Source organism: Oncorhynchus kisutch, linkage group LG12 (genome assembly GCF_002021735.2).
Source record: "Oncorhynchus kisutch isolate 150728-3 linkage group LG12, Okis_V2, whole genome shotgun sequence".
NCBI classification, from domain to species: domain Eukaryota; kingdom Metazoa; phylum Chordata; class Actinopteri; order Salmoniformes; family Salmonidae; genus Oncorhynchus; species Oncorhynchus kisutch.
This window is the reverse complement of record NC_034185.2, coordinates 47,414,841-47,442,453: the sequence shown is the minus strand read 5'-3', so window position 1 is coordinate 47,442,453 and position 27,613 is coordinate 47,414,841. Positions and strand designations below refer to the sequence as shown.

The 27,613-nt window shown below is 40.0% G+C and overlaps 2 protein-coding genes across 4 annotated transcripts; both read left to right on the top strand.

The window, feature by feature from the left end:
• The first annotated feature begins 874 nt into the window (after positions 1 to 874).
• LOC116376536 (uncharacterized) lies at positions 875 to 5,437 on the top strand. The gene is made up of 5 exons (XM_031837652.1): positions 875 to 1,375; positions 1,764 to 2,066; positions 2,492 to 2,593; positions 2,712 to 2,767; positions 3,086 to 5,437. The coding sequence occupies exons 1-5, from the start codon at positions 1,276 to 1,278 to the stop codon at positions 3,143 to 3,145; spliced, it is 621 nt and encodes a 206-aa protein (XP_031693512.1). The 5' UTR covers positions 875 to 1,275; the 3' UTR covers positions 3,146 to 5,437.
• Positions 5,438 to 16,217: 10,780 nt separating this feature from the next.
• Positions 16,218 to 25,724, top strand: LOC109900345 (SLAM family member 5-like). 3 transcript variants are annotated; one of them, XM_031837642.1, is made up of 6 exons: positions 16,218 to 16,376; positions 21,236 to 21,547; positions 21,731 to 22,012; positions 22,144 to 22,260; positions 22,693 to 22,723; positions 23,206 to 25,724. In XM_031837642.1, exons 1-6 carry the CDS (start codon positions 16,322 to 16,324, stop codon positions 23,360 to 23,362), a joined length of 954 nt encoding a protein of 317 aa, XP_031693502.1. In that variant the 5' UTR covers positions 16,218 to 16,321; the 3' UTR covers positions 23,363 to 25,724. The 3 variants fall into 3 exon arrangements, with proteins under 3 accessions (XP_031693502.1, XP_031693501.1, XP_031693503.1); XM_031837641.1 differs by having other exon boundaries at positions 16,219 to 16,376; positions 22,693 to 22,763; XM_031837643.1 differs by lacking the exon at positions 23,206 to 25,724 and adding an exon at positions 22,867 to 23,197 and having other exon boundaries at positions 16,219 to 16,376; positions 22,693 to 22,763.
• The last annotated feature ends 1,889 nt before the right edge of the window (positions 25,725 to 27,613 follow it).

Genomic DNA, 27,613 nt, shown 5'->3' with positions numbered 1-27,613 from the left:
GTAATTTAATAAAGAATGAATACTGAAACAAAAACAATACACGACAAACGAACAGTCCTGAACACAGAAACCAACATAGAAAAACAAACATAGACTGCCCACCCCAACTCACGCCCTGACCATACAAAACAAAGGAACTAAGGTCAGAACGTGACACTTGTGTCTTTGAAAATGACTTGTATGAGGCTATTATATGCTCCAGGAATTAAATATAATTTTTACATTTTAGTATTGTGCGGAGATTATTAGGCAGAGATGGTAGGGGGACACAACTCATAAACACATTATATTTTGTCTGTGTAGAGTAAGATGATGTCAAGGATCTTCAACTAGTAAACATAAACCACATGAATATTGATATTCATTAGATTTTTCTTGACGGTTGGGTGATTTTGTGAAATACATTTTTATAACAAGAACATTTTCAAACACCCAGCACTTGGGAAACAGATCGGGGGAGTGGGGTGCTCCTGGAGAGCAAGCAGGATTTTCTTCCAGCCCATTTTAAATAGTTCACCCAAATGACAAAATATACAATGTATGTGTCCTAACCTTGAAAGCAGTCTATGGACAAGCAGACTGCAATCTATTATTTGGTTACCCACTGCCATCAACCAATAACGTTTCCTGTGCAGAGCCTTGGTGTAGTGGTAACACTCCTCAGCATGTATCTCATATAACTTTACACCTGAGAACAGAGATCAATGCCTGCATCCAACCTTCCCACTGTTTCTCCCATTTGCCTCTCTCCCCATCTCATTTCAGTACTGTCTGAATAAAATGTCAATCCCACCTAACAAATATTAGCAAACTTTACATTTCATCCCCCCCCCCCCCCCAAAAAAAAAATCTCAAAGTAACAAAGTTGTCGAATTTGGATTTAACGTTAAAAGCATCCTGAATATACCTAATATTCCACCCTGATCATAGGCCTAAGCCATGTCAAAATACCTAGGATTACAGTAAATTTGCTTTCAAACAGTAATATCTCCCTGGGGGGGACCCAGAGTCGCCCGTCTAGGGATTGTACCTTGGGCAATGAAATGCACATAGCAAACATCACTCAAAGCTTTTTTAAAAGGTTGGCAGCCCTGCATGAGGTGTGCCGTGAATGTGTAAGAAGAGGGTGAAATGCGTGTCTCAAGGCCAATGCGTGGGAGTTGGCAACTCTGGGTTAAATAAAGGTAAAATAGACTTATTTAGTGTTCACGTGTTAGAAATGTGAACTAGGCTACACCTAGTAGCCATAACTACAACTCAATGGATTAAAAAATAATGATTATTATACAAAGACAAGTAAACAAAAATGTACTTTATAAAATACTTATCATCAATACACAGAGTTCATCTAAGATTACAAATCTAACTGTCTATGGTGCGTGTCTGGCTTCTTGTTTTACTTCACTTTTTTCAATTCTCCCAATTAGTCTGTTACCCAGGGTTGTTTCAATGAAGATCAAGAAAGACCTTTTTGTATTTAGTTACTTGTTTTTAAACTATAACATGTACCATGGCTGATCTCAAAAATACCAGGAAATTCACAACATTTACACTGTAAACTTTACTGTGAGTCTGCCGCCTGCGTCTGCCACATGTTTGAAAAAGAAATAGCCCACTTCTTCATATATGTTCAGGTCTTTAGTTTTTACTGTAAACACAGTAACACACTGTAAACACATCTTAGTTTTTACTGTAAACATTTAAACATTAGTTTAAATCTCTGTTTGTCATTGAGTCACTGCTAAATCATTCTGCTATCCCAGCCTCAGTGTCTGCTCCTCACATCAGTCACTCAGTGGACAGTCCATTTGAAAACGTGAGCTGTTCCTTGGTGTGCACTGTGAAGAACGGGAGAGAGGTGATCTTGTCCTGGTACAGAGGAGGGGAGATACTCAACCAGACCAGCAGCCCTGATCTTCTAGCCAATCTCTCTCTACCTCTGGAGTTAAACAAAATACATGTTGACACCTACAGCTGTGAGGCTTCCAACCCTGCTGACTCAAAACCAACTCCACTCAACATTGAAACGCTCTGCCCTCAATTGTCCTCACGCTCTGCCCTCAAAGGTATGTCAGCACTGCATATAGCATTGTTTTTCCATTTTGTGGATCAGAGAGGGACCGTAATGACAGACCACTAAATAACAGGCTCTGTTTATAACGACCTCAGCAGGGATTTCATTCGACAGAGCAGACTCCCATACAGTGTCTGCTCTTTGTTTCCTCACTAACATCTTATATTGTAGGAGAGTAAGGGGAAATATAACCTATTTTATTTTTAACAGTAAAACCTGAAGGCAGTTTTTACAAAATCCCTCAACATGCATATTATCATATTGTATTTACTTTAACTTTTGTATTACAGCAAGCTGATTTCTGTATTTATTTTCCTATGAGCTGTGTGGCCTACCTTATAATACCTCAATGTCATTCATTAGTATTGACTAAAGCACATGGCATGGGTTTGAACAGCTGCATTTTACTCCTGACAGACTCTGGTGCCAATCCTGTCCCAATCACACTGGTTACATTGTTAGCAGTTGGGATAATAAGTGTTGGCACTTACTGGGCAGTTAAAATAAGAACATGTGGAGGTAAGTACAATCTGTGTTACAGTTGACATCATACAGAGCACCCTGAAGGCAACTAATACAGAACATACACTGTAGGTAATCATGTAATATTATGCCTTTTCCCTTTATTTCAATGCAGCCTGCAAGCAAAGAGAAGAAGCCCAACATTATACTGAAGTGAAATTTCATAAACTGGTAAGGTCTATGTGTATGGATGTGTGCATGCACTGTGTATATATGTGCATGCACTGTGTATATATGTGCATGCACTGTGTATATATGTGCATGCACTGTGTATATATGTGCATGCATATACTGCTACTTTGTTTTCTGTGCATCTTCTGTATCGGTGAACACACACACACACACACATACACATTTAGGATGGAATTGGTCACTTGTTGTTGGCTTCTGAAAATACAGAATACACAAGAACAAGCACAGTTTGCAAATGGGTGGATCTTATTGAATTACAGGCTTCTGTTTCTATTTGTTTATGTGTTGGCTTTACAGGTTGGGGATACACTGGTATCTGGCACCGGAGGAGTCTGTTCACCAGAGGAGTCTGTTTAGTACGCTGATGTCAGAATCTTACCTTCTGTTCAGACAGGACTGGATTCAATCACTCCTCTCTCAAAGCTGTAACCTTGGTGTGGTTTAGAGGCTTGTGTGTCTCCATGACCCTGAGAGCTACGCCGGAGGGGGCTTGGGCCCCTGGTAGGTTTAGCCATGCCGAATTGGTCACCAGTGAGGGGCCAATAACAGCATTGGTCCTACATGTTTCAAGTCGTCATGATGCTATAGGTAGGCAACCATACCACTGATTCAATGTTACATGCTGTGTGTATGTCTTTACCGTAATTTTAAATGTGTATTTTTCATAGTGCTGTAACCTTACTTTGCAAGAAATGTTTTTGATAAAAATGTAACATTATTGTTGTTATTTAGGTCAGACCATTTGTCTGAAAACCGGGATTAGTAGCATGTAAACAAGCAAATGAGTTCAATCATGGCACCACATCCACTTCCTGAAACGCTTTTACCATTTATTTTAAAAATGATTGTAACCGACTCTCCAAACCTGCTGATCTCATGGGCATGTTTAAACTTGTGGATTAATGTTTTCATGTAGGTTTGTCCTGCCTTTATTTTCCCTCTAGAGAGTCTTATGTTCTCCACTATTTACCAAACTACTGTGATGACTGTTCTGTGAGGATCCAAATAGGTCAGATTAGTTTGGAAACAGATTATTTCAACCAGACCCTCTCTCAGCCACAGAGAGAGGGAGGCGGGAATTGGTGGGGGGTTTACACCTCACGCCCTGTTGTAAATTACAGGAGAGGAGATCCAGGGTCTCCCTCTACAAATTCACAAAGGAATGTGCTTTGTCTCCCGCCAAAACTCTAACTCGTTCTAAAGTGAATAATGGAACAATATTTTTAACATAGAACATGGGGAATGGTCAGAGGCGATCTAAAGAATAATAATGTCATACCTGTTGTTATTTTTTTATGTAATTAAAAATGCTATAAAGGAAATACTGTAACTTGAAAGTATATACACCACATGTACAAAGTCTCCATCCTTAACGTTGTGTATGAAATATGAACAATTTTGAAATTATTTTTGTTAACTTCTTTGATATAGGGGGCGCTCTTTAAATTTTTGGATAAAGAAAATAAATAAAAATGTCACGAAAAGATGCTCGACTATGCATATAATTGACAGCTTTGGAAAGAAAACACTCTGACGTTTCCAAATCTGCAAAGATATTGTCTGTGAGTGCCACAGACCCAACTGCCACAGACCCAACTGCCACAAATGATTTATCATCGAATAGATATGTGAAAACACCTTGAGGATTAATTCTAAACAACGTTTGCCATGTTTCTGTCGATATTATGGAGTTAATTTGGAAAAAAGTTTGGCGTTGTAATGACTGAATTTTCGGGGGGTTTTCTTAGCCAAACGTGATGAACAAAACGGAGCGATTTCTCCTACACCAATAATCTTTTTGGAAAAAATTAACATTTGCTATCTAACTGAGAGTCTCCTCATTGAAAACATCCGAAGTTCTTCAAAGGTAAATCATTTTATTTGAATGCTTTTCTTGTTTTTGTGAAAATGTTGCCTGCTGAATGCTAGGCTTAATGCTATGCTAGCTATCAATACTCTTACACAAATGCTTGTGTAGCTATGGTTGAAAAGCATATTTTGAAAATCTGAGATGACAGTGTTGTTAACAAAAGGCTAAGCTTGTGAGTCAATATATTTCTTTCATTTCATTTGCGATTTTCATGAATAGTTAACGTTGCGTTATGGTAATGAGCTTGAGGCTATGATTACGCTCCTGGATACGGGTTTGCGCGACGCAAGAAGTTAAGATAGGAATGTGATTTTAGGAGCCATAAGAGATCATTTGTCTCCTATAAACTTTGCACAGTAAGTAGCCACGCCCGAGTGAGGTCAGAGAGCGTGTCAGCCTGACCGAACCATCCCTTTTGACCGGAGAGGATAAAAGCATTGGTAAAGAAATTAACATTTAGACCAGAAAGGAGACGAGCTGCAGCTCCTGACCAAAGTGGTTCGAACTCTGAAAATCTCAACACGAGGTAGAGACGATAACGTCACATCCTGGACAATCACTACTATTGGACAATCAGAGCTTTACAAGCATGCCGCGGAAAGGCACAACACCCTTCCTAAGAAGGCCTGGTTCCGACAGAGATACATGGCGAAAGAAGGCCTTTAAAGCGTAAATACATTCATTCTTACTCCAAACAGGCAGCGGTTCATGTGCAAAGTATATGATTACTGTGACTGTAGTTCCTAAAATGTATCAACAATAAATGTCTCTCTCTCTCACTCGCCCTCTCAATGTCTTTTGTAAAAAGCTGTAATATTGTTTCAGTCCTCTAGGGATCTTTTTCTAATGCATTAAGTGTGTATTTTTATCCTGTGTTATCATTTAGTTAGCTAGTAAATAAATAATTAAACACATTTGTGTCGTACTGAATCATAAGTAAGGCTGGGGTTTTTGCAGATGCAGGAGGTTACGACTGATTAGAATGGTGATGTGATACAAGGTTATGATTAATACGTTGACTGTTTTATGGATGTGATAGGTAAAGACTTGTAGAGTTTAATTCTGGAGATGGTAACTCTTTAAACAACTGCTCTCCTGGTGCCCCATATCCTAATAATTTCATTGTTAAATTATTAATTTAATCGGGTAACAAATTAAACATAGTTAATTGATTAGTTAAATAACAGTCATCAGATTAATGAAAGTAAAGTCACAACAACAGGGTGAACAAGCGATACCTATTGGGAGTGTAGTTTCAGCATGATTCGCATAGTGAGGGCAGAGGTAGTCTGAATGAAACCTCAAAGTTTAGTGTCGCATCGTTCCGTTTATAACCTAAGTTTAGCTGGGTTCACAGCCTTTTTGAAATCAATAAACAATATTTGATAGATGAGCGACATTGTCGATTCCGAATCAATTAGCGCATCAACGATTAAGCAGTCCTCTAGGACTACTTCCAGGTAGCGACTTTCAGAGTTGCGTTTTGTGATCATATTACCCACAAAGTGGAGTGGTTGTTCGCAACCAAGGTGGAAACAGATTGACTTATTGGAGTTTGAATGGAATTGGCTAATGCAATATTGTTTAGCTTGTGTGTCACAACATTTGTATCTGAGTATATAGTCAAGTGCCGGGAGCTTGTTTCTTGATCGAGCATAGATGTTCGAGTGAGAGCCGGGGTCATTTGATTGTTTACATCCTCGCTAATGGTGTTAATATCGGTGGACCTGTTCTTCTGCAAATCCGAAGTCATGGCGACTTATCTTTATCCTCTTTGTCTAATTTCTGGCGATTTTGTAATTCTCTCAGCAGAACTTCTAGAGAGCATCGGTCTACGTTTTGATCATCACTGAACCCTTTGTTTGTTACCCTTGTGCCCTGACACTTTGTGTGGGTTGGGTAATTGTTTTGGTGGCAACGTTCTTTGTAATTATTTGGACCACAGTGGTTATTGGTATTGTAGTTTCGTGGTAGATACCATTGTTGTGCGTCATCTCTCAACACTCCTATACCTGATAATGCACCATCTAACTGGATCGAGTGCTCATGTTCAATATTGAAAACTGAGATGTCAGGGCTCTTAGCGCAGCTTACTTTTGATGCCTCAAAAGCTGTGCTTGCTAGCTCTCTGAGTTCTGAGATTTGCAAGCCAACGTGGGCTGTAGGGCCCAAGTAGTTAATGAAGTTGGGATGCATGCTTGACAAAAAGTAAGCTGAACGAAAACTATGATAGTATGCTTGTGGGTGTTCATTCTGAGCTTGTTTGACAGTGTTAGCCCAGCGAGCTGTCGTGTTTGGGAGTCGTAGAACCACTGAATTCTATTTTTAAAGCTGTGTCAAATTTTGTGTAGTCGTTTTGCACGTGTTGCTGTTGAAGATGGATGAACCTTGTCACGTGTCTATTCGACTTCCGCTTCAACAGGTGAAGCCTGTCAGGACCCGTAGCGTTTGGGTAACCATCCAAGGCATCCTCTATGTCTGCTAAGAACGTCTCAGTGTCGTTTGGCTTCCCTTGAACGTGGTCAAAGTTGTGGAAATTTTTGACAATTTTGTCAAGGCTTTCCGCGCCAAGTGCACATAGAGGGTTAGCTTCATCCTGTGGAAAACTTTGGGCTGAAAGGCCCAGAGGAGAAGCAAAGCTTTAGCTTTGTTGGCGAGGAGGTGCCATATTACTCTGTGCCGAATGGCCAAGAGGAAAATACTTTGGGACAGCTGAGAGAGGTAATATCTGAGAAAGGTATAAAGGAAAATAAAATAAAAATGTATAAAAAGAATTGACATACAGTACCAGTCAAACGTTTGAACACCTACTCATTCAAGGGTTTTTCTTTATTTTTGCTATTTTCTACATTGTAGAATAATAGTGAAGACATCAACATTATGAAATAACACATAAGGACTCATGTAGTAACCAAAAAAGTGTTAAACAAATCAACATATAGATTTTAGATTCTTCAAAGTAGCCACCCTTTGCCTTGATGACAGGTTTGCCCACTCTTGGAATTCTCTCATCTCCATGAGGTAGTCACCTGCAATGCATTTCAATTAACAGGTGTGCCTTATTAAAATAATGTATTTCCTTCTTAATATGTTTGAGCCAATCAGTTGTGTTGTGACAAGGCAGGGGGGATATACAGAAGAACGTCCTATTTGGTAAAAGACCAAGTCCATATTATGGCAAGAACAGCTCAAATAAGTAAGGAGAAACGACAGTCCATCATTACTTTAAGACATGAAGGTCAATCAATGCAGAACATTTCAAGTTTCTTCAAGTGCAAAAATCATCAAACGCTGTGATGAAACTGTCTCTAATGAGGAACACCACAGGAAAGGAAGACCCAGAGTTACCTCTGCTGCAGAGGATAAGTTCATTAAAGTTACCAGCCTCAGAAATTGCAGACCAAATAACTGCTTCACAGAGTTCAAGTAACAGTTCCCTCTCAACATCAACTGTTCAGAGGCGACTGCATGGATCAGGCCTTCATGGTCGAATTACTGCAAAGAAACCACTATTTAAAGAACAGAAATAATAAGAAGAGACCTGCTTGGCCCAAGAAAGACGTGCAAAGGACATTAGACCGGTGGAAATCTGTCCATTGGTCTAATGACTCCTAATTGTAGATTTTTGGTTCCACCATTTTTCCACAATTTTTTGGTTCCACCATTTTGTGAGACACAGAGCAGGTGAACAGATGATCTCCACACGTGTGGTTCCCACCATGAAGCATGGAGGAGGAGGTGTGATGATGTGGGTGTGTTTTGCCAAAGACACTGTCAGTGATTTATTTAGAATTCAAAGCAGACTTCTTCTTTAGACTAGTTGAGAATCTGGAGCATCAACATTTGTGGGTTCGATTACAGGCTCAAAATGGCCAGAAACAAAGGAATTTCTACTGAAACTCGTCAGTGTCTAGTTTGAGAAACAGACGCCTCACAAGTCCTCAAATGGGAGCTTCATTAAACCTGTAAAACACCAGTCTCAACATCAACAGTGAAGAGGCAATTTCTTGGCAATTTCTCGCATGGAATAGCCTTCATTTCTCAGAACAAGAATAGCTTGACGAGATTCAGAAGAAATGTATTTCTTTCTGGCCATTTTGAGCATGTAATCGAACTCACAAATATTGATGCTCCTGATACTCAACTAGTCTACAGCAGGCCAGTTGTATTGCTTCTTTAATCAGTACAAAACTTTTCAGCTGTGCTAACATAATTCCAAAAGGGTTTTCTAATGATCAATTAGCCTTTTAAAATGATAAACTTGGATTAGCTAACATAACGTGCCACTGGAACACAGGAGTGATGGTTTCTGATAATTGGCCTATGTCGAAATTCCATAACAAATCTGCCGTTTCTAGCTACAGTAGTCATTTACAACATTAACAATGTCTACACTGTATTTCTGATCAATTTGATGTTATTTTAATGGACAGAAAATGTCATTTTCTTTCAAAAACAAGGACATTTCTAAGTGACCCCAAACTTTTTAATTGTAGCGCGTATATATATATATATCTACAGTGGGGAGAACAAGTATTTGATACACTGCCGATTTTACAGTTTTTTTTTTACTTACAAAGCATGTAGAGGTCTGTTTTAAAAAAAATCATAGGTACACTTCAACTGTTAGAGACAGAATCTAAAGCAAAAATCCAGATAATCACATTGTATGATTTTTAAGTAATTAATTTGCATTTTATTGCATGACATAAGTATTTGATCACCTACCAAACAGTAAGAATTCCGGCTCTCACAGACCTGTTAGTTTTTCTTTAGGAAGCCTTCCTGTTCTCCAATCATTACCTGTATTAACTGCACCTGTTTGAACTTGTTACCTGTATAAAAGACACCTGTCCACACACTCAATCAAACAGACTCCAACCTCTCCACAATGGCCAAGACCAGGGAGCTGTGTAAGGACATCAGGGATACAATTGTAGACCTGCACAAGGCTGGGATGGGCTACAGGACAATAGGCAAGCAGCTTGGTGAGAAGGCAACAACTGTTGGTGCAATTATTAGAAAATTGAAGAAGTTCAAGATGACGGTCAATCATCCTCGGTCTGGGGCTTCATGCAAGATCTCACCTCGTGGGGCATCAATGATCATGAGGAAGGTGAGGGATCAGCCCAGAACTACACGGCAGGACCTGGTCAATGACCTGAAGAGAGCTGACACACAATGCCGTCTTGGATTAAAATCCTGTAGCGCATGCAAGGTCCCCCTGCTCAAGCCAGCGCATGTCCAGGCCCATCTGAAGTTTGCAAATGACCATCTGGATGATCCAGAGGAGGAATGGGAGAAGGTCATGTGGTCTGATGAGACAAAAATAAAGCTTTTTGGTCTAAACTCCACTCGCCATGTTTGGAGGAAGAAGAAGGATGAGTACAACCCCAAGACACCATCCCAACCGTGAAGCATGGAGGTGGAAACATCATTCTTTAGGGATACTTTTCTGCAAAGGGGACAGGACGACTGCACCGTATTGAGGGGAGGATTGATGGGGCCATGTATCGCGAGATCTTGGCCAACAACCTCCTTCCCTCACTAATAGCATTGAAGATGGATCGTGGCTGGGTCTTCCAGCATGACAACAACCCGAAACACACAGCCAGTGCAACTAAGGAGTGGCTCCGTAAGAAGCATCTCAGGGTCCTGGAGTGGCCTAGCCAGTCTCCAGACCTGAACCCAATAGAAAATCTTTGGAGGGAGCTGAAAGTTGGTTTTGCCCAGCGACACCCCCGAAACCTGAAGGATCTGGAGAAGGTCTGTATGGAGGAGTGGGCCAAAATCCCTGCTGCAGTGTGTGCAAACCTGGTCAAGAACTACAGGAAACGTATGATCTCTGTAATTGCAAACAAAGGTTTCTGTATCAAATATTAAGTTCTGCTTTTCTGATGTATCAAATACTAATGTCATGCAAATTAATTTCTTAAAAATTATACAATGTGATTTTCTGGATTTTTGTTTTAGATTCCGTCTCTCACAGTTGAAGTGTACCTATGATAAAAATGACAGACCTCTACATGCTTTGTAAGTAGGAAAACCTGCAATATTGGCAGTGTATCAAATATTGAATAATTTTGCACGCCCAATTTTTCAGTTTTTGATTTGTTAAAAAAGTTTGAAATATCCAATAAATGTTGTTGGACTTCATGATTGTGTCCCACTTGTTGTTGATTCTTCACAAAAAAATACAGTTTTATATCTTTATGTTTGAAGCCTGAAATGTGGCAAAAGGTCACAAAGTTCAAGGGGGCCGAATACTTTCGCAAGGCACTATATATATATATATATATATATAATATTCCAGACTCTGATATTTCTTAATTCCATTATTTTGTATGTTGGGGATTTGTGTGTATTGATATAATTAGGTGGTAGTTTTTGATAGGTGAGAATTGTCTGTTAATTGAATGATTAGAATATTCCGCCCTGAAACATTACTTGTTCTGATATTTCTTAATTCCATTATTTTGTATGTTGGGGATTTGTGTGTATTGTTATAATTAGGTGGTCGTTTTTGATAGGTGAGAATTGTCTGTTAATTGAATGATTAGAATATTCCGCCCTGAAACATGATTGTATGGAATTGATTAGAATGTATAAAATCATAATCAATAAATGTGTAGTCCTAGTCAGAATTAGGGTAAAACAATAAGTCTTTATGGTATTTTAAACACAGACTGTCTGAGCTTGGTGCCGACCTGACTAGAGATTTGGGAGAGAACGGGGAGTACGTCTCAGGACAAAGTCACTATCTCTGTCGGCTGGGTAGTGAGACAGACAGTGTGTGCATATGTGTGTGTGTATGTATGTGTGTATGTATGTGTGTGCGTATGTGTGGGCGTATGTTTGTGTGTATGTGTGTACGTATGTTTGTGTGTATGTGTGTGCGTATGTATGTGTGGGCGTATGTGTGTGCGTATGTTTGTGTGTATGTGTGTACGTATGTTTGTGTGTATGTGTGTGCGTATGTTTGTGTGTATGTGTGGGCGTGAGAAGTCAATATAAAATTAATTGTTTTGTATTCTTGACTTTAGAATGTTCCCGTGAATAAACGTTTGACTGTGGTAGACTGGGCCTCCGTCTGTTTTCATTTCTATCAGTAATTTTGCACGCCCAATTTTTCAGTTTTTGATTTGTTAAAAAAGTTTGAAATATCCAATAAATGTTCCACTTCATGATTGTGTCCCACTTGTTGTTGATTCTTCACAAAAAAATACAGTTTTATATCTTTATGTTTGAAGCCTGAAATGTGGCAAAAGGTCGCAAAGTTCAAGGGGGCCGAATACTTTCGCAAGGCACTGTATTTCTCTGAGCAGAGATTATTTTTGCCATAGTGATTGATTGTGGTTAGGAGCCACACATGCAAAGCCATTTATTTGCACCTGGCTGGGGTAGAGTGTGGGAAAATACATTATTTCGATATATTGAAAATTGTAGTATCGGAATAATGTATTGTAATAACATTGTGCAGGTTCCCGCAAGATATAGCTTAGTTTCACACACTACAAAGGGTAAAGAGTGCGAGAAAAGCGGGAGACAGGGAGACAGGCAGGGAGACAGTGTCAAAGGTGGGTGTAGCTGGTGCATGGAAGTCAGGTGCAGGAGAGCAGAGATGAGTGAACAAGAAGCACTTTACTGAGGAAATTGTAAGACCAGAACTCAACCGCATCACAAAAACAAATTCACAAAAGAAGTGAGGCAGCACAAAGTACCACAACAAAGTACAAACTTGTCACGTTCTGACCTTTATTTCCTTTGTTTTGTATTTATTTAGTATGGTCAGGGCGTGAGTTGGGTGGGCAGTCTATGTTTGTTTTTCTATGATTTGGGTATTTCTATGTTTCGGCCTAGTATGGTTCTCAATCAGAGGCAGGTGTCATTAGTTGTCTCTGATTGAGAATCATACTTAGGTAGCCTGGGTTGCACTGTTTGTTTGTGGGTGATTGTCTATGTTGTAGCTTCACGGTCGTCATTTGTTTATTGTTTTGTATACAGTGTCAGTACTTTCTTTATTAAAGATTTACCATGGACACTTACGACGCCGCATTTTGGTCCGATCCTTCTCGCCTCTCCTCTTCAGATGAAGAGGAGGACGGCCGTGACAAAACTACCGGCTGCCACAAATCATGGGTACAAATAAAACCCGGTGCTAACCAGCCGGAAGCGTGCCAACCTCGACAATAAACAATACCTCACACAGACATGTTGGGAACAGAGGGCTAAAGACACATAGTAATTATGAGGAGACGTAAACCAGGTGTGTAGTAAAACAAGACAAAACAAATGGAAAATTAAATGTGGAGCGGCGATGGCTAGAAGACCGGTGACGTCGACCGCCGAACGCCGCCCCAACAAGGAGAGGGACCGACTTCGGCGGAAGTCGTGACAGACAGACAGGTTCTTGCTGCTATGTTGAGCAGGCCCAGGGAGAAGGAAGACAGAGTGAGAGCACACAGCAAAGCTTTTTGTTTCATTTTTACTTGTTTTTACCTACACACATTTTCCCACACTTTTATTACCCTCAGGTCCAGTGGCCCCTAACATCACATATGTAATATAAATGTGAAAGGGGGTGCACAGTGTGCAAATGTTTACATGTTCTTCACAGAAAATGAGCCAAGGCCAATGAGTCTCAGGTTGAAAAAATAATTAATTGTATCATTTTTCTTTTGGTAAACATTGAAAAGGGTTAAATCAGGGAAATTCCAAAGACTCTTCCAAGCAGCGTTGTGTCACTATTCCACCGGTTTTCAATTTCAACCAACCTACTTTCTCTCACTAACTTTGCTCTCTGCTTTTCATAGAATTGGTCATCCACCATCACTCAACTTTCAAAGATGCTCTGGATAATATAAAGTGAGAAATTGATTGCACACAGAATAGGTTAGACAGAAATAGCTGTCTATGAAGGACACGTACAGGATAAGTGAACTGTGTTACAGTACATTCATCTTACCTATGTTAGCCTCACCCTATGGTGAATGACACTGCAAAGATGTCTGGGAACACCACCAAGGCTGCTGCTGGGATAACAGGATAGTAACTTCCTCCATGCCTCTCGTCTTTGTTGTGTGGAGTTCTGTGGGGAAAAACAAATATAAAACTTGACATACAGTGTTTTCAGAACCAAAACTTCAATGAAACCGTAGTCCTATATATACTGTATACACAGTGTCTTCAGAAAGTATTCACACCCCTTGACGTGTTCAAAATGTGTTTGTGTTACAGCCTGAATTTGAAAATGATAAGTGTCACTGGCCAACACACAATATCCCACAATATCAAAGCCGACTTTAGTTTTTAGAAATGTGCACAAATTAATAAAAAATGAAAAGCTAAAATGTCTTCGCTCAATAACTATTCAACTCCTTCGTTATTGCAAGCCTAAATAAATCCAGGATTAAAAATGTGCTTTAAAAAGTCACATAATAAGTTGCATGGACTCACTCTGTGTACAATAGTAGAGTGTAACATGGTTTTTGAATGACGACCTCATCTCTATACCCCACACATACAATTATGTAAAAGGTCCCTCAGTTGAGCAGTGAATTTCAAACACAGATTCAAAAACAAAGACCAGGGAGGTTTTCCAATGCCATGCAAAGAAGACCACCTATTAGTACATGGGTAAAAAATATCAAAAACAAACATTGAATATCTCTTTGAGCATGGTGAAGATATCAATACACCCATTCACTGCAAAGATGCACGTGTCCCTCCTAACTCAGTTGCCGGAGAGGAAGGAAACCGCTCAGGGATTTCAACATGAGGCCAATGGTGACATAAAAACAGTTACAGAGTTTAATGGCTGTGATAGGATACAACTGGGGATGGATCAACAACATTGTAGTTAAATCAACAATACTAACCTAAATGACAGAGCGAAAAGAAGGAAGGAAGCCAGTACAGAATAAAAATATTCTAAAACATGGATCCTGTTTGCAATAAGGAAAACTGCAAAAAAAATGTGGCAAAAATGTAACTTAATTTCCTGAATACAAAACGTTATGTTTAGGGCAAATCCAACACATCACTGAGTACCACTATTCAGTTTTTCAAGCATGGTGGTGGCTGCATCATGTTATGGGTATGCTTGTAATTGTTTTTTTTTTCAGATACAAATACATGAAATAGAGCTAAGCAAAGGCAAAATACTTATTCGGTCTGCTATCCAAAAGACTGGGACACGAATTCACCTTTCAGCAAGACACCAACCTAAAACAAAAGGTGAAATATACACTGGTGTTACTTACCAAGACGACATTGAATGTTCCTGAGTGGCCTAGCTACAGTTTTGACTTAAATCGTTTTGAAAATCTATGTCAAGACTTGAAAAAGGCTTTCTAGCAATGATCAACAACTAACTTGACAAACCTTGAATAATAAGAATAATCTGCAAATATTGTACAATCCAGGTGTGCAAAGCTCTTAGAGACTTACCAAGAAGACACAGCTGTAATTGCTGCCGAATATGCTTCTACAAGGTATTGACTCAGGGGTGTGAAGAATTATGTAGATATTTGAGATATTTCTGTATTTAATTTTCAATAAATGTGCAAACATTCTAAAAACATATTTTTACTTTGTTATTATGAGGTATTGTGTGTAGATAGGTGAAGGAAAAACATATATTTAATCTATTTTGAATTTAGGCTGTAAAATGTGGAATAAATCAATTGGTATGAATACTTTAATCAACAAAACATTAGGAACACCTTCCTAATATTGAGATTGCACCCACGTTTTCTCTCAGAAGAGCCTCAATTCGCCGAGGTATGGACTCTACAAGGTGTCGAAATAGTTCCACAGGGATGCTGTCCTTTGGGGGGGTGGACCATTCTTGATACACACCATGAAACTGTTGAGTGTGAAAACCTAGCAGCATGCTGGTTCTTGACACACTCAAATATATCCTCCCCTTCATCAACACTGATTGAATTGGATTAACAGTGACCTCAATGAGGTATTATAGCTTTCACCTGGATTCACCTGGTCAGTCTATGCCATAGAAAGAGCAGTTGTTCCTCACGTTTTGTGCACTCAGTGTTCATACCTCACATAATAGAACACAGTCTACCATACAAGATCATTCAAAGTGCAAACCATTCACAGTGGAATTCTCTATTTTCTCCACTAGAAGGTGCGCTTTAACAACATACACTTTGGTTCGTCACTACACAACAAGTCTACTAACCGGTCTATCTCAAGAGGGATGGGCATTATATGTGTAATGAGCTCAGAGCTGATGGCAATAATGGATTATATGATTTCTCACACATGCATCTTCTCCAAGGCCTCCGTCTCCACAGGGTGTTGTGATGTTGATGGTGATGATGTGATTACTGACAGGGTTGACAGCTACACCACTGTAGATGGAGTTGTAATCTCCTCTCTCTACCTCCAGAGGGAGAGACAGGTTGGTAATGATATTAGGTGTGTAATCATTAATCCAAACTGTTGCAACTAGACCTAGAGTTTCTATTGGACAATGTCAGGTAGGTCCCTACCTGTTCCGTTTGCTTACATTTTAAGTAACAGAATCGGCGTAATGAATACAGCCCAGAGAGCTGCTGGTCTGGTTGAGTCTATTCTTTCCTCTGTACAAGGACAAGATCACATCTTGCACACATCTGAACAGCTCGAGCTTTAGAGCAATGAACAATTTGTTTGGATGGACAAGGCTCATGCTGCTATGTTTCGTAATTGATGGTATGTTTCTTTTGTTGTTACTGATTTGCGTCACGAACATAAAGTGTTCAATGTTTTAATTGGTAACTTTTGATCTATCATACGTTTGTACGCTTGTTGTGTTTCTTGACAAGGGAGCCAAGACTAGGGCTGTAGTGTGTGTAGCACAGACCGAATGGGGATATTTACATTAAGGGATAGATACAGACAGAGACTAGTTTTTTTTTTAAAGAGCTCTTTCATGGGATGAAAGAGGTGTAGGCTATAAAAGTTTGTGATCTATACACCAACTACAGAGTATGCCAATACTTTATTGATTCATAAACTAATTGAGATGAGAGATTAACAATCTTTTGGAAACAACAGGCAGACAACCTTTTATAATTCTCTGAGACTGAGACTGTAGCTAGTCATTTGAAATGAACTCACAGAGCTCACAGGCTCACTGTGTTTAGGCTCACAGTACCTGTCCAGGGGAGGCATAGCTTTTCAAATCTTATGGGGCTTTAACAACAAATTGGTTTGGAGTGTTTAAGGTGGCGCATTTCCCCGTTATTTCGTATCGTTGAACTGGTGTGAACACTATCCCATAGTCAGGAGTGCATTAACATAACAACAATCAAAACAATCAATTCATAATATATTAATTGCTCCGCTCATATAGTTGTTAACATACTCTTATCTTACTCAAATCAATCAGTCAGTTAAAAAAATATAATTTAGTTACAAATCATAATTAAACCCCAATTCATTATTCAACCCAAATTTAGAATGACAATGCTTAGTGTTTCACATCAGTTAAGCTATCACTTAAAGACAAAACCCTCAACTTAATGCACACTGACTCTGGCAGAATGTACATTTAACATACAGTATAATTATCCATAATTCTAATATTAACTTCCTAATCATGATCATAATTACAGATCAGTATCTCAACGCATTCTTAGTCTAAATTACTATACATTTAGCAGTGTAAACCTCCACGATCAACCTGATACCCCAAATGACAATTTTGGACATTCCGAAATCAATTACAACCATTCGATACATGAACATTATTAAAACATAATGTCGTCATTTCAACCATAAGCCCTATTCTAAAATGTATGATTTCCCCCGTCATCAATCTACACACAATGCCCTAATAATGACAAAGCAAAAGCTTCTTTTTTTTACATTTTTGCAAATGAATAAAGTCATCTTGTTTTCCATGTAAAATAGTCTTTGGGCCTCAAAAACATTATCCACATTAAGGATGTTCAAATAAAATGTTTAGAATTGGAGAAATGGTTGTTTTCTCTCTTGCAAGTCATATGGAGTGGAAGCTTTAGGTAAGTGTTAATAATTTAAAGTCAATTACATTCTAGTGGAAAATTCTAGTGAATAGGATCCTAAACCATTTTAGATGAAATTATGTTTGGTATGTGAGTTTGTGTAGGTGAGACACAAACATAGAAAGATATTAGGCTTATACCGTATGCATACTTTATTATCATGTGCCTGGAGTATGTACGTTGGAGGCTCCCTTAGTATGCAAATCGGTGATGATGAAGATCATGTTCATCTTTACCAATTTGCATATCTCATTCGCTTAGAAAATGTGAAAACAATGTTTCACAAAAGCACTGTACAGTTACACTCTCAGGCCTACACACCCATGCAGAACAGTCCTCCTTTTTTCTGTGTAAAATGTTCACTTCCAAAGACACCTATAGGCCAACATGGATCCTACAAACTGTTTAAAAAAATGTAACTCAAAATCAAATCAAATCAAATTGCATTTAGTCGCATGCGCCGAATACAACCTTACAGTGAATTGCTTACTTATGAGCCCCTAAAAAACAATGTAGTTAAAAAAAATACGGATAAGAATAAGAAATAAAAGTAGCAAGTAATTAAAAACAGTAGTAAAAAACAATAGCGAGACTATATACAGAGGGGTACCGCTAAAGAGTCTATGTGCTGGGGGCACCGGTTATAGGTACATGTAGGTAGGGTTATTAAAATGACTATGCATAGATGATAACAACAGAGTGTAGCGGGGGGGGGGGGGGGGGGGTTATGGTCTGGGTAGCCGTTTGATTAGATGTTCAGCAGTCTTATGGCTTGGGGGTAGAAAGTGTTTAGAAGGAGGAGCCTCTTTGACCTAGACTTGGCGCTCTGGGTACTGCTTGCCATGTGGTAGCAGAAAGAACAGTCTATGACTAGGGTGGCTGGAGTCTTTGATCATTTTTAGGGCCTTCCTCTGACACCGCCTGGTTTACAAGTCCTGAATGGCAGGAAGCTTGGCCCCAGTGATGTACTGGGCCGTTAGCATCCACCCTCTGTAGTGCCTTGCGGTTGGAGGCCGAGCAATTGACATACCAGGCAGTGATGCAACCAGTCAGGATGCTCTCGATGGTGCAGCTGTAACACCTTTTGAAGATCTGAGGACTCATGCTAAATCTTTTCAGTCACCTGAGGAAGAATAGGTTTTGTCATGCCCTCTTCATGACTGTCTTGGTGTGCTTGGACCATGTTAGTTTGTTGGTGATGTGGACACTAAGGAACTTGTAGCTCTCAACCACTGCAGCCCCATTGATGACAATGGGGGCATGCTCAGTCCTCTTTTTCCTGAAGTCCACAATCATCTCCTTTGTCTTGATCACGTTGAGGGAGAGGTTGTTGTCCTGGCACCACACGGCCAGGTCTCTGACCTCCTCCCTATAGACTGTCTGGTCGTTGTCGGTGATCAGACCTACCACTTTTGTGTCATCTGCAAACTTAATGATGGTGTTGGAGTCGTGCCTGGCCGTGATGTCATGAGTGAACAGGGAGTACAGAAGGGGACTGAGCACGCACCCTTGAGGGGGCCCTGTGTTGAGGATCAGCGTGCGAATGTGTTGTTACCTACCCTTATCACCTAAGGCCGGACCATCAGGAAGTCCAGGATCCAGCTTCAGAGGGAGCTGTTTGCGAGTTGGTCAGCGCAGTGCAGGTCCTGGTAATCCGTCTGGCCCTGCGGGCCGGGGAATGTTGACCTGATTAAAGGTCTTACTCACATCGGCTGCGGAGAGCATGATCACACAGTCTTCCAGAACAGCTGGTGCTCTCATGCATGTTTCAGTGTTATTTGCCTCGAAACGGGCATAGAAGTAGTTTAGCTCGTCTGGTAGGCTCGTGTCACTGGGCAGCTCTCGGCTGTGCTTCCCTTCGTAGTCTTTGAAAGTTTGCAAGCCCTGCCACATCCGACGAGCGTCAGAGCCGGTGTAGTATGATTCGATCTTAGTCCTGTATTGACGCTTTGACCGTTTGATGGTTTTGTCGGAGGGCATAGCGGGATTTCTTATAAGTTTATAAATGACTTTATGCTCCTTGAAAGCTGCAGCTCTAGCCTTTAGCTCAGTATGGATGTTGCCTGTAATCCATGGCTTCTGGTTGAGGTATGTAGGGTCAATGTGGGGACAACGTCATCAATGCACTTATTGATGAAGCCAGTGACTGATGTGGTGTACTCCTCAATGCCATCGGAGGAATCCCAGAACATATTCCAGTCTGTGCTAGCATAACAGTCCTGTAGCTTAGCATCTGCTTCATCTGACCACTTTTTTATTGATCTAGACACTGGTGCTTCCTGCTTTACATTTTGCTTGTAAGCAGGAATCGGGAGGATAGAATTATGGTCAGATTTACCTAATCGAGGGCGAGGGAGAGCTTTGTATGTGTCTCTGTGTGTGGAGTAGAGGTGGTCCAGAGTTTTTTCCCCTCTGGTTGCACATTTAACATGCTGATAGAAGTTTAGTAACAACAATTTAAGTTTTCCTCCATTAAAGTCCCCGGAGAGCCACCTCTTGATTTGTTTTTGAATGGTCTAAGATCCCTCCCAATGTGCTCTCCAATCTCATAAAACATTTTATAAAAAGGCTCAGTGTCGTTATCCTTGCTGGAGTATTGAAAACAGGAAATACAATTATCGTGACCCCCATCTATTTTAGATTTTCTGTATTACTTGTTAAACAAAATCTCTTAATCTGAACAATTGAATTTGTATAAAATAATATATTTTTCAATTTTTGGAGTATACAATATAGTTCAGTATATAGTTTTTTTTTTTTGCTCATCTTTATCATGTGATCCAATAATTCCCGACCACACTGTACATACAATTTATACACTTCACTATAGAAGGACAAATACATTATGTACATTGAGCTAATAACCTGGGTAACCTAACCTAACCACATGCGGTAAGCCTATGTCTCTTCAGAGGATGTGACAATGAAACCAGTGCTTCATTTGAGAACAGGATCCAGCATCTCTCAGTTTCGGACTGTTTCATTCCGAAACCTATTTTCCAGGATCCAGTACCTCTTGTGGCATGAACAGTGGCTGCCCGTCATTCAGGGCAGGTGAGGCACAGTTTTGAGCCTCACCTGTTTAGCTAGTGGAAATTTGTTGAATATCCCTCTATCATTTGCTTTTCAATGATACTTGAATTTTTTATTTTGGAGGAAAAGAAAACAATCAATTAGTGAAAGATTTTCCCTTGCTCAGATAATGTATGTGAACTCAACTACAGACAAAATATTAAACTACCAGTCCTAAAACTTTGTTTCCTGACCTTCACCATCACATCAGACCTGTTATTTGCTAAGAAGACCTGTGATACTCAAGTCAATAGTGTTGTTCCAGGCTACTACATTGTAGACGTGCTGCACAAATCTACTAATGATTGAATGTCATTGTTATCTTCTGACATCAGACTGCAATATCATATGGATGCGGTTACTGACATGTTAAGCACTTATCCAGGTATTGTGAGATTTAGTGTGTGACTGTTAAGCAGACCTCCTGGAATACTGCTATTGTGTTGATATCGAGTCTCTCTCTGTCCACAGTTCTCTGTGCTTCCCAGCAAACAGTCAACTCTGAGACTCAGGAGGTGAAAGGCATCGTGGGAAAGTCTTTATCTTTTCCAGAGAGAGTGTTTAAAACTGGATATGTAAGGTATGGAGAAGACACTACTGCAAGTGTGATCAATGGACAAAGCCATATAGATTCAGATGAGAGATTTAAAAATCGCCTTCACTGGGACAATGTGACAGGATTATTCAGTCTGTCAGACCTACAGATAGAAGATGCTGGGGTTTATTCTGTGGAGAATAAAGACGGAGAGAAGAGGATACCTAAATTTAACCTCAATCTTTACTGTAAGTGTGTGTGTGTGTGTGTGTGTGTGTGTGTGTGTGTGTGTGTGTGTGTGTGTGTGTGTGTGTGTGTGTGTGTGTGTGTGTGTGTGTGTGTGTGTGTGTGTGTGTGTGTATGTGTGCTATATTACAAAAACATTCAATATAAGTTCCATTCCTCCAATGTATTTGCTATTTGTCTTCCAGATTTTGTTTCCAAACCTCAGGTGAGAGAGTGTGACAGCAGCTCCTGTAGTGTGGTGTGTTCTGTGGACAATGAAAAAGAGGTGACCTTGACCTTGTACAGGGGAGAGGAAATACTAAATCAGACCAGCAGTCCTGACCTCACCACCGATCTATCTCTCCGTTTGGAGGTAGAGGGAAAGAACAACAACTCCACCCACAGCTGTGTGGCTTCCAACCCTGTCAGCAATGAGACCGTTCTTGTCCCAAAATGTTGCAGTGAAGATGGTCATCCCAAGGAGACAGGTTAGTGTATCAATTCTGAATTAAAGCCATCCAGAAAATAGCAACTACCAAAATAATTAAGAGGAACTATTAGTTCAGCCCATTTAAAACATACTTTACACAAATTGTTTCCTTGTTTTTATTTATTTCAGACATGAATGAGAGGACACAGGGTATGCTTATTATTGCTGTAACCTGCGTTCTGGTTGCCTCAGGACTGGTTGGACTTGCAATCAATCGAAAGAAGAGTAGAAATGAACACTCACAAGGCAGGTATTCATCTTTTAGAGGTCTGAGGTCAGTCAAAACATGTCATCATCTGCCTTTTTTATTATCAAGAATAGTATTTTGGAAAAAGTAGGAACTGTTTACTTGAACACGGGATGCAGGTCAAATAAAGTGGCACACTTCCTCTGCTTGGTCAGACAGTATTATTATCATCTCAGACCTTCCTGATACACCTCTCTAAATGTTGAAAAAGCAGAAGGCACACACACACAAACACACTCTGACAACCATTACTTTAAAGATTGGCTTCTATGGTGCCAAAAAGACCGGCAGCAGAGAGACAGGTACCCATCGTAACAGTAGTCGTGAGGGTTTACAGAACCTGTTCAGGAGACGAGCGTCTGTACGTCTCTGTCAGTTAGTCACCCCCTCCCCCCCGCCTTATATCTAATTGACTTTATTTGTCTTCATAGATTCATCCGAAGGAGTGCAAGTTGACAATGAGTATGCAACGATTACTTACATAAAACAAACAGATAACCAGGTTAGTAATAATGCTATAGGCTGATAGACAATAAACCAGCTTTTGCAGCCCTCATGGCTACAACTGTAAGCTTTAACACAATGCAAACATCTTCTATCTGTAGGCCTGAAAGACTGAATGATCCTGTCATATTGTCCAAGGCGATTTTTTAAAGTCTTGAGTTGCACAGACCACCTGAGTTTGATTCCAGGCCTGATGTCATTGCAAGCAGTTTTGCCCATATGATATGGTTGGGTTGCACAATGAGAAATGAGAAGCAACACAGCACATATGGTATATAGTAATGCCTTCGATCTTCATATAGTCTTTTAGAGCATGTGCAAAGTCTGTGAATGAAACATATTATTCTTTTTTGTTGTTGGTGCTTTCCTACCCACTTTCTCTGCCCCTCTTTCCCTGTACCTCTCATTCCTCCCCTCCCTCCCTCCCTCTCCCTGTCTAGGAGGAGCGAAGAGGTATACCAGAACTGGAGTCGCGTAGAGACAACTCTGAAATGGCATCCGTTTATGATTCACTCCAGTTACATCGCATGGCTGCCAGCGGGGATGTTGACACAGCATGACGGAACAAAACTGGAAGTCACTGAGAAGCCAACATGATAACTCATGAAGAGGACATTTAAACAAAATGAAAGTAAAAAAATATATATTCACCCAGAAAACCTTTTCGAGGCACAGTTGTTATGGGAGAAAATGTCCCTGCAACTGTTGCGCTGATATAAGTTCAGGGTTTCTTTGTAGGTCATTTTCACAGACCTGTCAAATAGGGACCTCGATGGCATCCACTGATACGGACCAATTCAATAACTATTGAGTTAGTAGTAGGATCAGGATAATACTTATTTTCAGATGCCTTTTGTCCCAAATCCCAATGCATAGGTTAAAACAAATGGAACTTATATTTTAAATATTTTTATCCTATCGGATAAATACTCCAAACAGCCTACCCGCCCACTCGGAGGCGTCCGCATGGCCCTAAAGCACACCAGTGCCTCATTTTGTATCACATTCCAATGATAAAACTGGGGGGGGGGGGCAAAAATGCTATTTCAGAATGTGGGGGGGAATGTGGCACCCTTTGTGTTTAATATGCTACTGCTGAACCAAAGCTTCTTTTCAGTAATGACTGTTCTGTTGTTTAAATGTAGGTCCCTCCCCTGTATATTTTATAGTTGCTCGTTGTTTAGCTTGCAGCTTTGTATAGTACATAAAAGAGCAGGCGTTTGAGACAAAGCCACCTACTCCTTGGCAGCTATGACTGTTAGACTACTTTAGGTCCATAGATTTAATAACAAAAGGTCCATAGATTTACTTTTTTTATGTAGATCTTGATTTGCCATTTGATCTTGAGTGTTTTTTTACTCTTCTTATCGCTATTCACAAAATGTTGTTCTGGCCTAACTTGTCTCTCTTAATTAGCTTGTTTCATTTATTATGATGGATAATTTATTTTGCTGAAATATGTTGATCTGTTATTCTTATTGAGAGCAAGTCTAAGAAGCGGTACATATGTTCTATGTTCACTATTTCTATGCTTGCCATGCTTGAGTTTTGCTTTTGTGTATTTAACTTTTGGTTTTGTACAACAGCTTCAAACAGAGGAAAACACAATATGTTTAGTTACGGAAAAGATATTCCACAGCGGTTTAGATGGTACAATGATTCCCCTCGCTATAGTTGCTTGTTTTGTCACATAAACAACCAGGAAATGGAAAGAGTGATTTCTGCATAGAGGATCTATAACATGAGAAGGTTTTGCGGAAAGAAAGTATTTCTGTCAACCCAATAGATGTTTATCACGTCAACTGGCTTCACACGGAGTGATAGACAAACGCGAGCATCACACAGACAGACAGTGGCAATATTGCTGGAAATTAATTGGCAGATATTGTGTTTAGTTATTTTAACAAACAATTAATCCAATAGCAAAAAAAATGATACATGTTTCAAAATTGCCCTTTGAATGTAGTATGTTACAGTACTGTAAAATCCAGTACATTACACAGCTTTCACATTAGGCAATACACTTGCACTACCCATGACAATTTACTGAACATCCAATTTCCATAATTCAGGCCAAAAAGTTCAATCTTGGTTTCATCACACCAGATAATCTTGTTTCTTGTGGTCTGAGAGTCCTTTAGGTGCTTTTTGGCAAACTCCAAGCAGGCTGTCATGTGCCTTTTACTGAGGAGTGGCTTCCGTCTCGCCACTCTACCATAAAGGCCTGATTGGTGGAGTGCTGCAGAGGTGGTTGTCCTTCTGGAAGGTTCTTCCATCTCCACAGAGGAACTCTGGAGCTCTGTCAGAGTGATCAAGGCCCTTCCCCCCCGATTACTTAGTTTGGCCGAGAGTCCAGCTCTAGGAAGAGTCTTGGTGGTTCTAAACTTCTTCCATTTAAGAATGATGGAGGCCGCTGTGTTCTTGGGAAGCTTCAATGCTGCAGAAGTTTTTTTGGTACCTTCCCCCAGATCTGTGGCTCAACACAATCCTGACTCTGAGCTCTACGGAAAATTCCAAAAACTCCTATCAAAGTTGTCCAAACATCTCAAGGATGATCAATGGAAACAGGATGCACATGAGTCTCATAGCAAAGGGTCTGATTACTTATGTAAGTCATGTATTTCTGTTTTTCGTTGTCATTATGCGGTATTATGTGTAGGCTGTAACGTATCAAAATGTGGAAGAAGGGAATGGGTCTCAATACTTTCCGAATACACTATATATACACTATATATTATAATTGTTGTGTATTTTGTTGTAAATTTCAATTCACCCCAGAATAAATTCTTACAGTGTAGCTATGTGGTTGAGAGGGTACAATTCCAAAGAAATGTACCATCTTACTGCCCCTCCTGTTTCCTCCTGTCTTAATAATGCATAGAAAAAATAAAGGTGGAATTCTACAAAAAAATATTCTCCATGGACCCTTAAAATCAATAAATATTATGCTTTAACCATTTGCATTTCTAAACCATTGATTGTGTTATTGTGTTTTGATGCTGCTTTTTACATGCACTGAAACCCCCCCCCCAAAAAAAATGTTTTTACAACACTCTCTTAACAATTCCAATATGTAGGTTTAACACTTAATTTCTGTGTATTAAAACACTTACGTTGAGTTTACATACAAACACCAGATCTCAGTTTACTGCCTGCCCAACTGTACAGCACCCACTTTCACAGGAAGGTTGAGGCGATTATATCAAGTACCTCAGTCACCCGAGCCAAGGCATGTTCACCTTGCTACCATCTAGAAGATTGAGACAGTATTGGTGCATCAAAGCTGTGAACGAGAGACTGAAAAACAGCTTCTACAGTTGATGGTGGATGTTTACATACACTTAGGTTGGAGTCATTAAAACTTGCTTTTAACCACTCCACAAATTTCTTGTTAACAAACTATAGTTTTGGCAAGTCGGTTAGGACATCTACTTCGTGCATGACACAAGTAATTTTTCCAACAATTGTTTACAGACAGATTACTTCACTTATCATTCACTATATCACAATTCCAGTGTGTCAGAAGTTTACATACACTAAGTTGACTGTGCCTTTAAACAGCTTGAAAAATTCCAGAAAATGACGCCATGGCATTAGAAGCTTCTGATAGGCTAACTGACATCATTTGAGTCAATTGGAGGTGTACCTGTGGATGTATTTCAAGGCCTACCTTCAAACTCAGTGCCTCTTTGCTTGACATCATGGGAAAATAAAAAGAAATCAGCCAAGACCTCAGAAAAACAATTGTAGACCTCCACAAGTCTGGTTCAACCTTTTGAGCAATTTCCAAACGCCTGAAGGTACCTCATTCATCTGTACAAACAATAGTAGGCAAGTATAAACACCATGGGACCATGCAGCCGTCATACCGCTCAGGGAGGAGACACGTTCTGTCTCCTAGAGAACGTACTGTGGATCGAAAAGTGCAAATCAATCCCAGAACAACAGCAAAGGACCTTGTGAAGATGCTGGAGGAAACAGGTACAAAAGCATCTATATCCACAGTAAAACGAGTCGTATATCGACATAACCTGAAAGGCAGCTCATCAAGGAAGAAGCCACTGCTCCAAATAGGCCATAAAAAAGCCAGACTGCCGTTTGCAACTGCACATGGGGACAAAGATCATTATTTTGGGAGAACTGTCCTCTGGTCTGATGAAATAAAAATAGAACTGTTTGACCATAATGACCACCGTGCTGTTTTGAGACGTTCTACTTGTACAGTGTAGTTTCACTAAGCAGTCAAAAATTAAGAAAAACCCTTGAATGAGTAGGTGTTCTAAAACTTTTGACCGGTAGTGTATGTTCCTGTAAAACATCCAGTGCCGGTCTACACCTTTGAGTGCACGGACAGGAAGAGCTGTCTTCTTCACCTCAACTCAACGCATGTGTTTGTGCTTTCCTCTGTGTGTTTGTCTGTGTGTCAGTTGATGAGGAAAAATCAGACTGAGAAGACATGGCAGCACGTGGAGCTGACGTTTGTGGAGCATCGGACGTGTGATTGCAGATAATTAAGCATAACATCGTCTGACATGTAATGCAATCGAAGTCATTCAAAATATGAACAGCACTTTCACCCAGGCACATTCTCTTTAAAACTGGGTTGTATTCACTGGGAACGAGATGAAAGCAAAAGGCCGATTCGACCATATCGAATAAGAAAAGCTTGCTTTCATTTTCCGTTGCCAAACGTTTTGAAATGGTGTGCGCTAATGATTGTGAATTAACCTGATGAGACTCATACCACCTGTCGTCTTGTTTTTAGACTCAGGAAGATGCATTTGAATGAGAGGTGAGGAAATAAATGATTACTTCTATGGATACAGATCTGTAATTATGTAGCACTTT

Bases quoted from the DNA above. Each gene is read 5' to 3' on its own strand.
- LOC116376536 (XM_031837652.1), top strand. From the start codon at position 1,276: ATGATTATTATACAAAGACAAGTAAACAAAAATGTACTTTATAAAATA. The intron at 1,376-1,763 runs GTGCGTGTCTGG...CTGCTATCCCAG, and splicing joins TACAAATCTAACTGTCTATG to CCTCAGTGTCTGCTCCTCAC. The intron at 2,594-2,711 runs GTAAGTACAATC...ATTTCAATGCAG, and splicing joins TAAAATAAGAACATGTGGAG to CCTGCAAGCAAAGAGAAGAA.
- LOC109900345 (XM_031837641.1), top strand. From the start codon at position 16,322: ATGAACAATTTGTTTGGATGGACAAGGCTCATGCTGCTATGTTTCGTA. The intron at 21,548-21,730 runs GTAAGTGTGTGT...TTTGTCTTCCAG, and splicing joins ATTTAACCTCAATCTTTACT to ATTTTGTTTCCAAACCTCAG. The intron at 22,013-22,143 runs GTTAGTGTATCA...TATTTATTTCAG, and splicing joins TGGTCATCCCAAGGAGACAG to ACATGAATGAGAGGACACAG.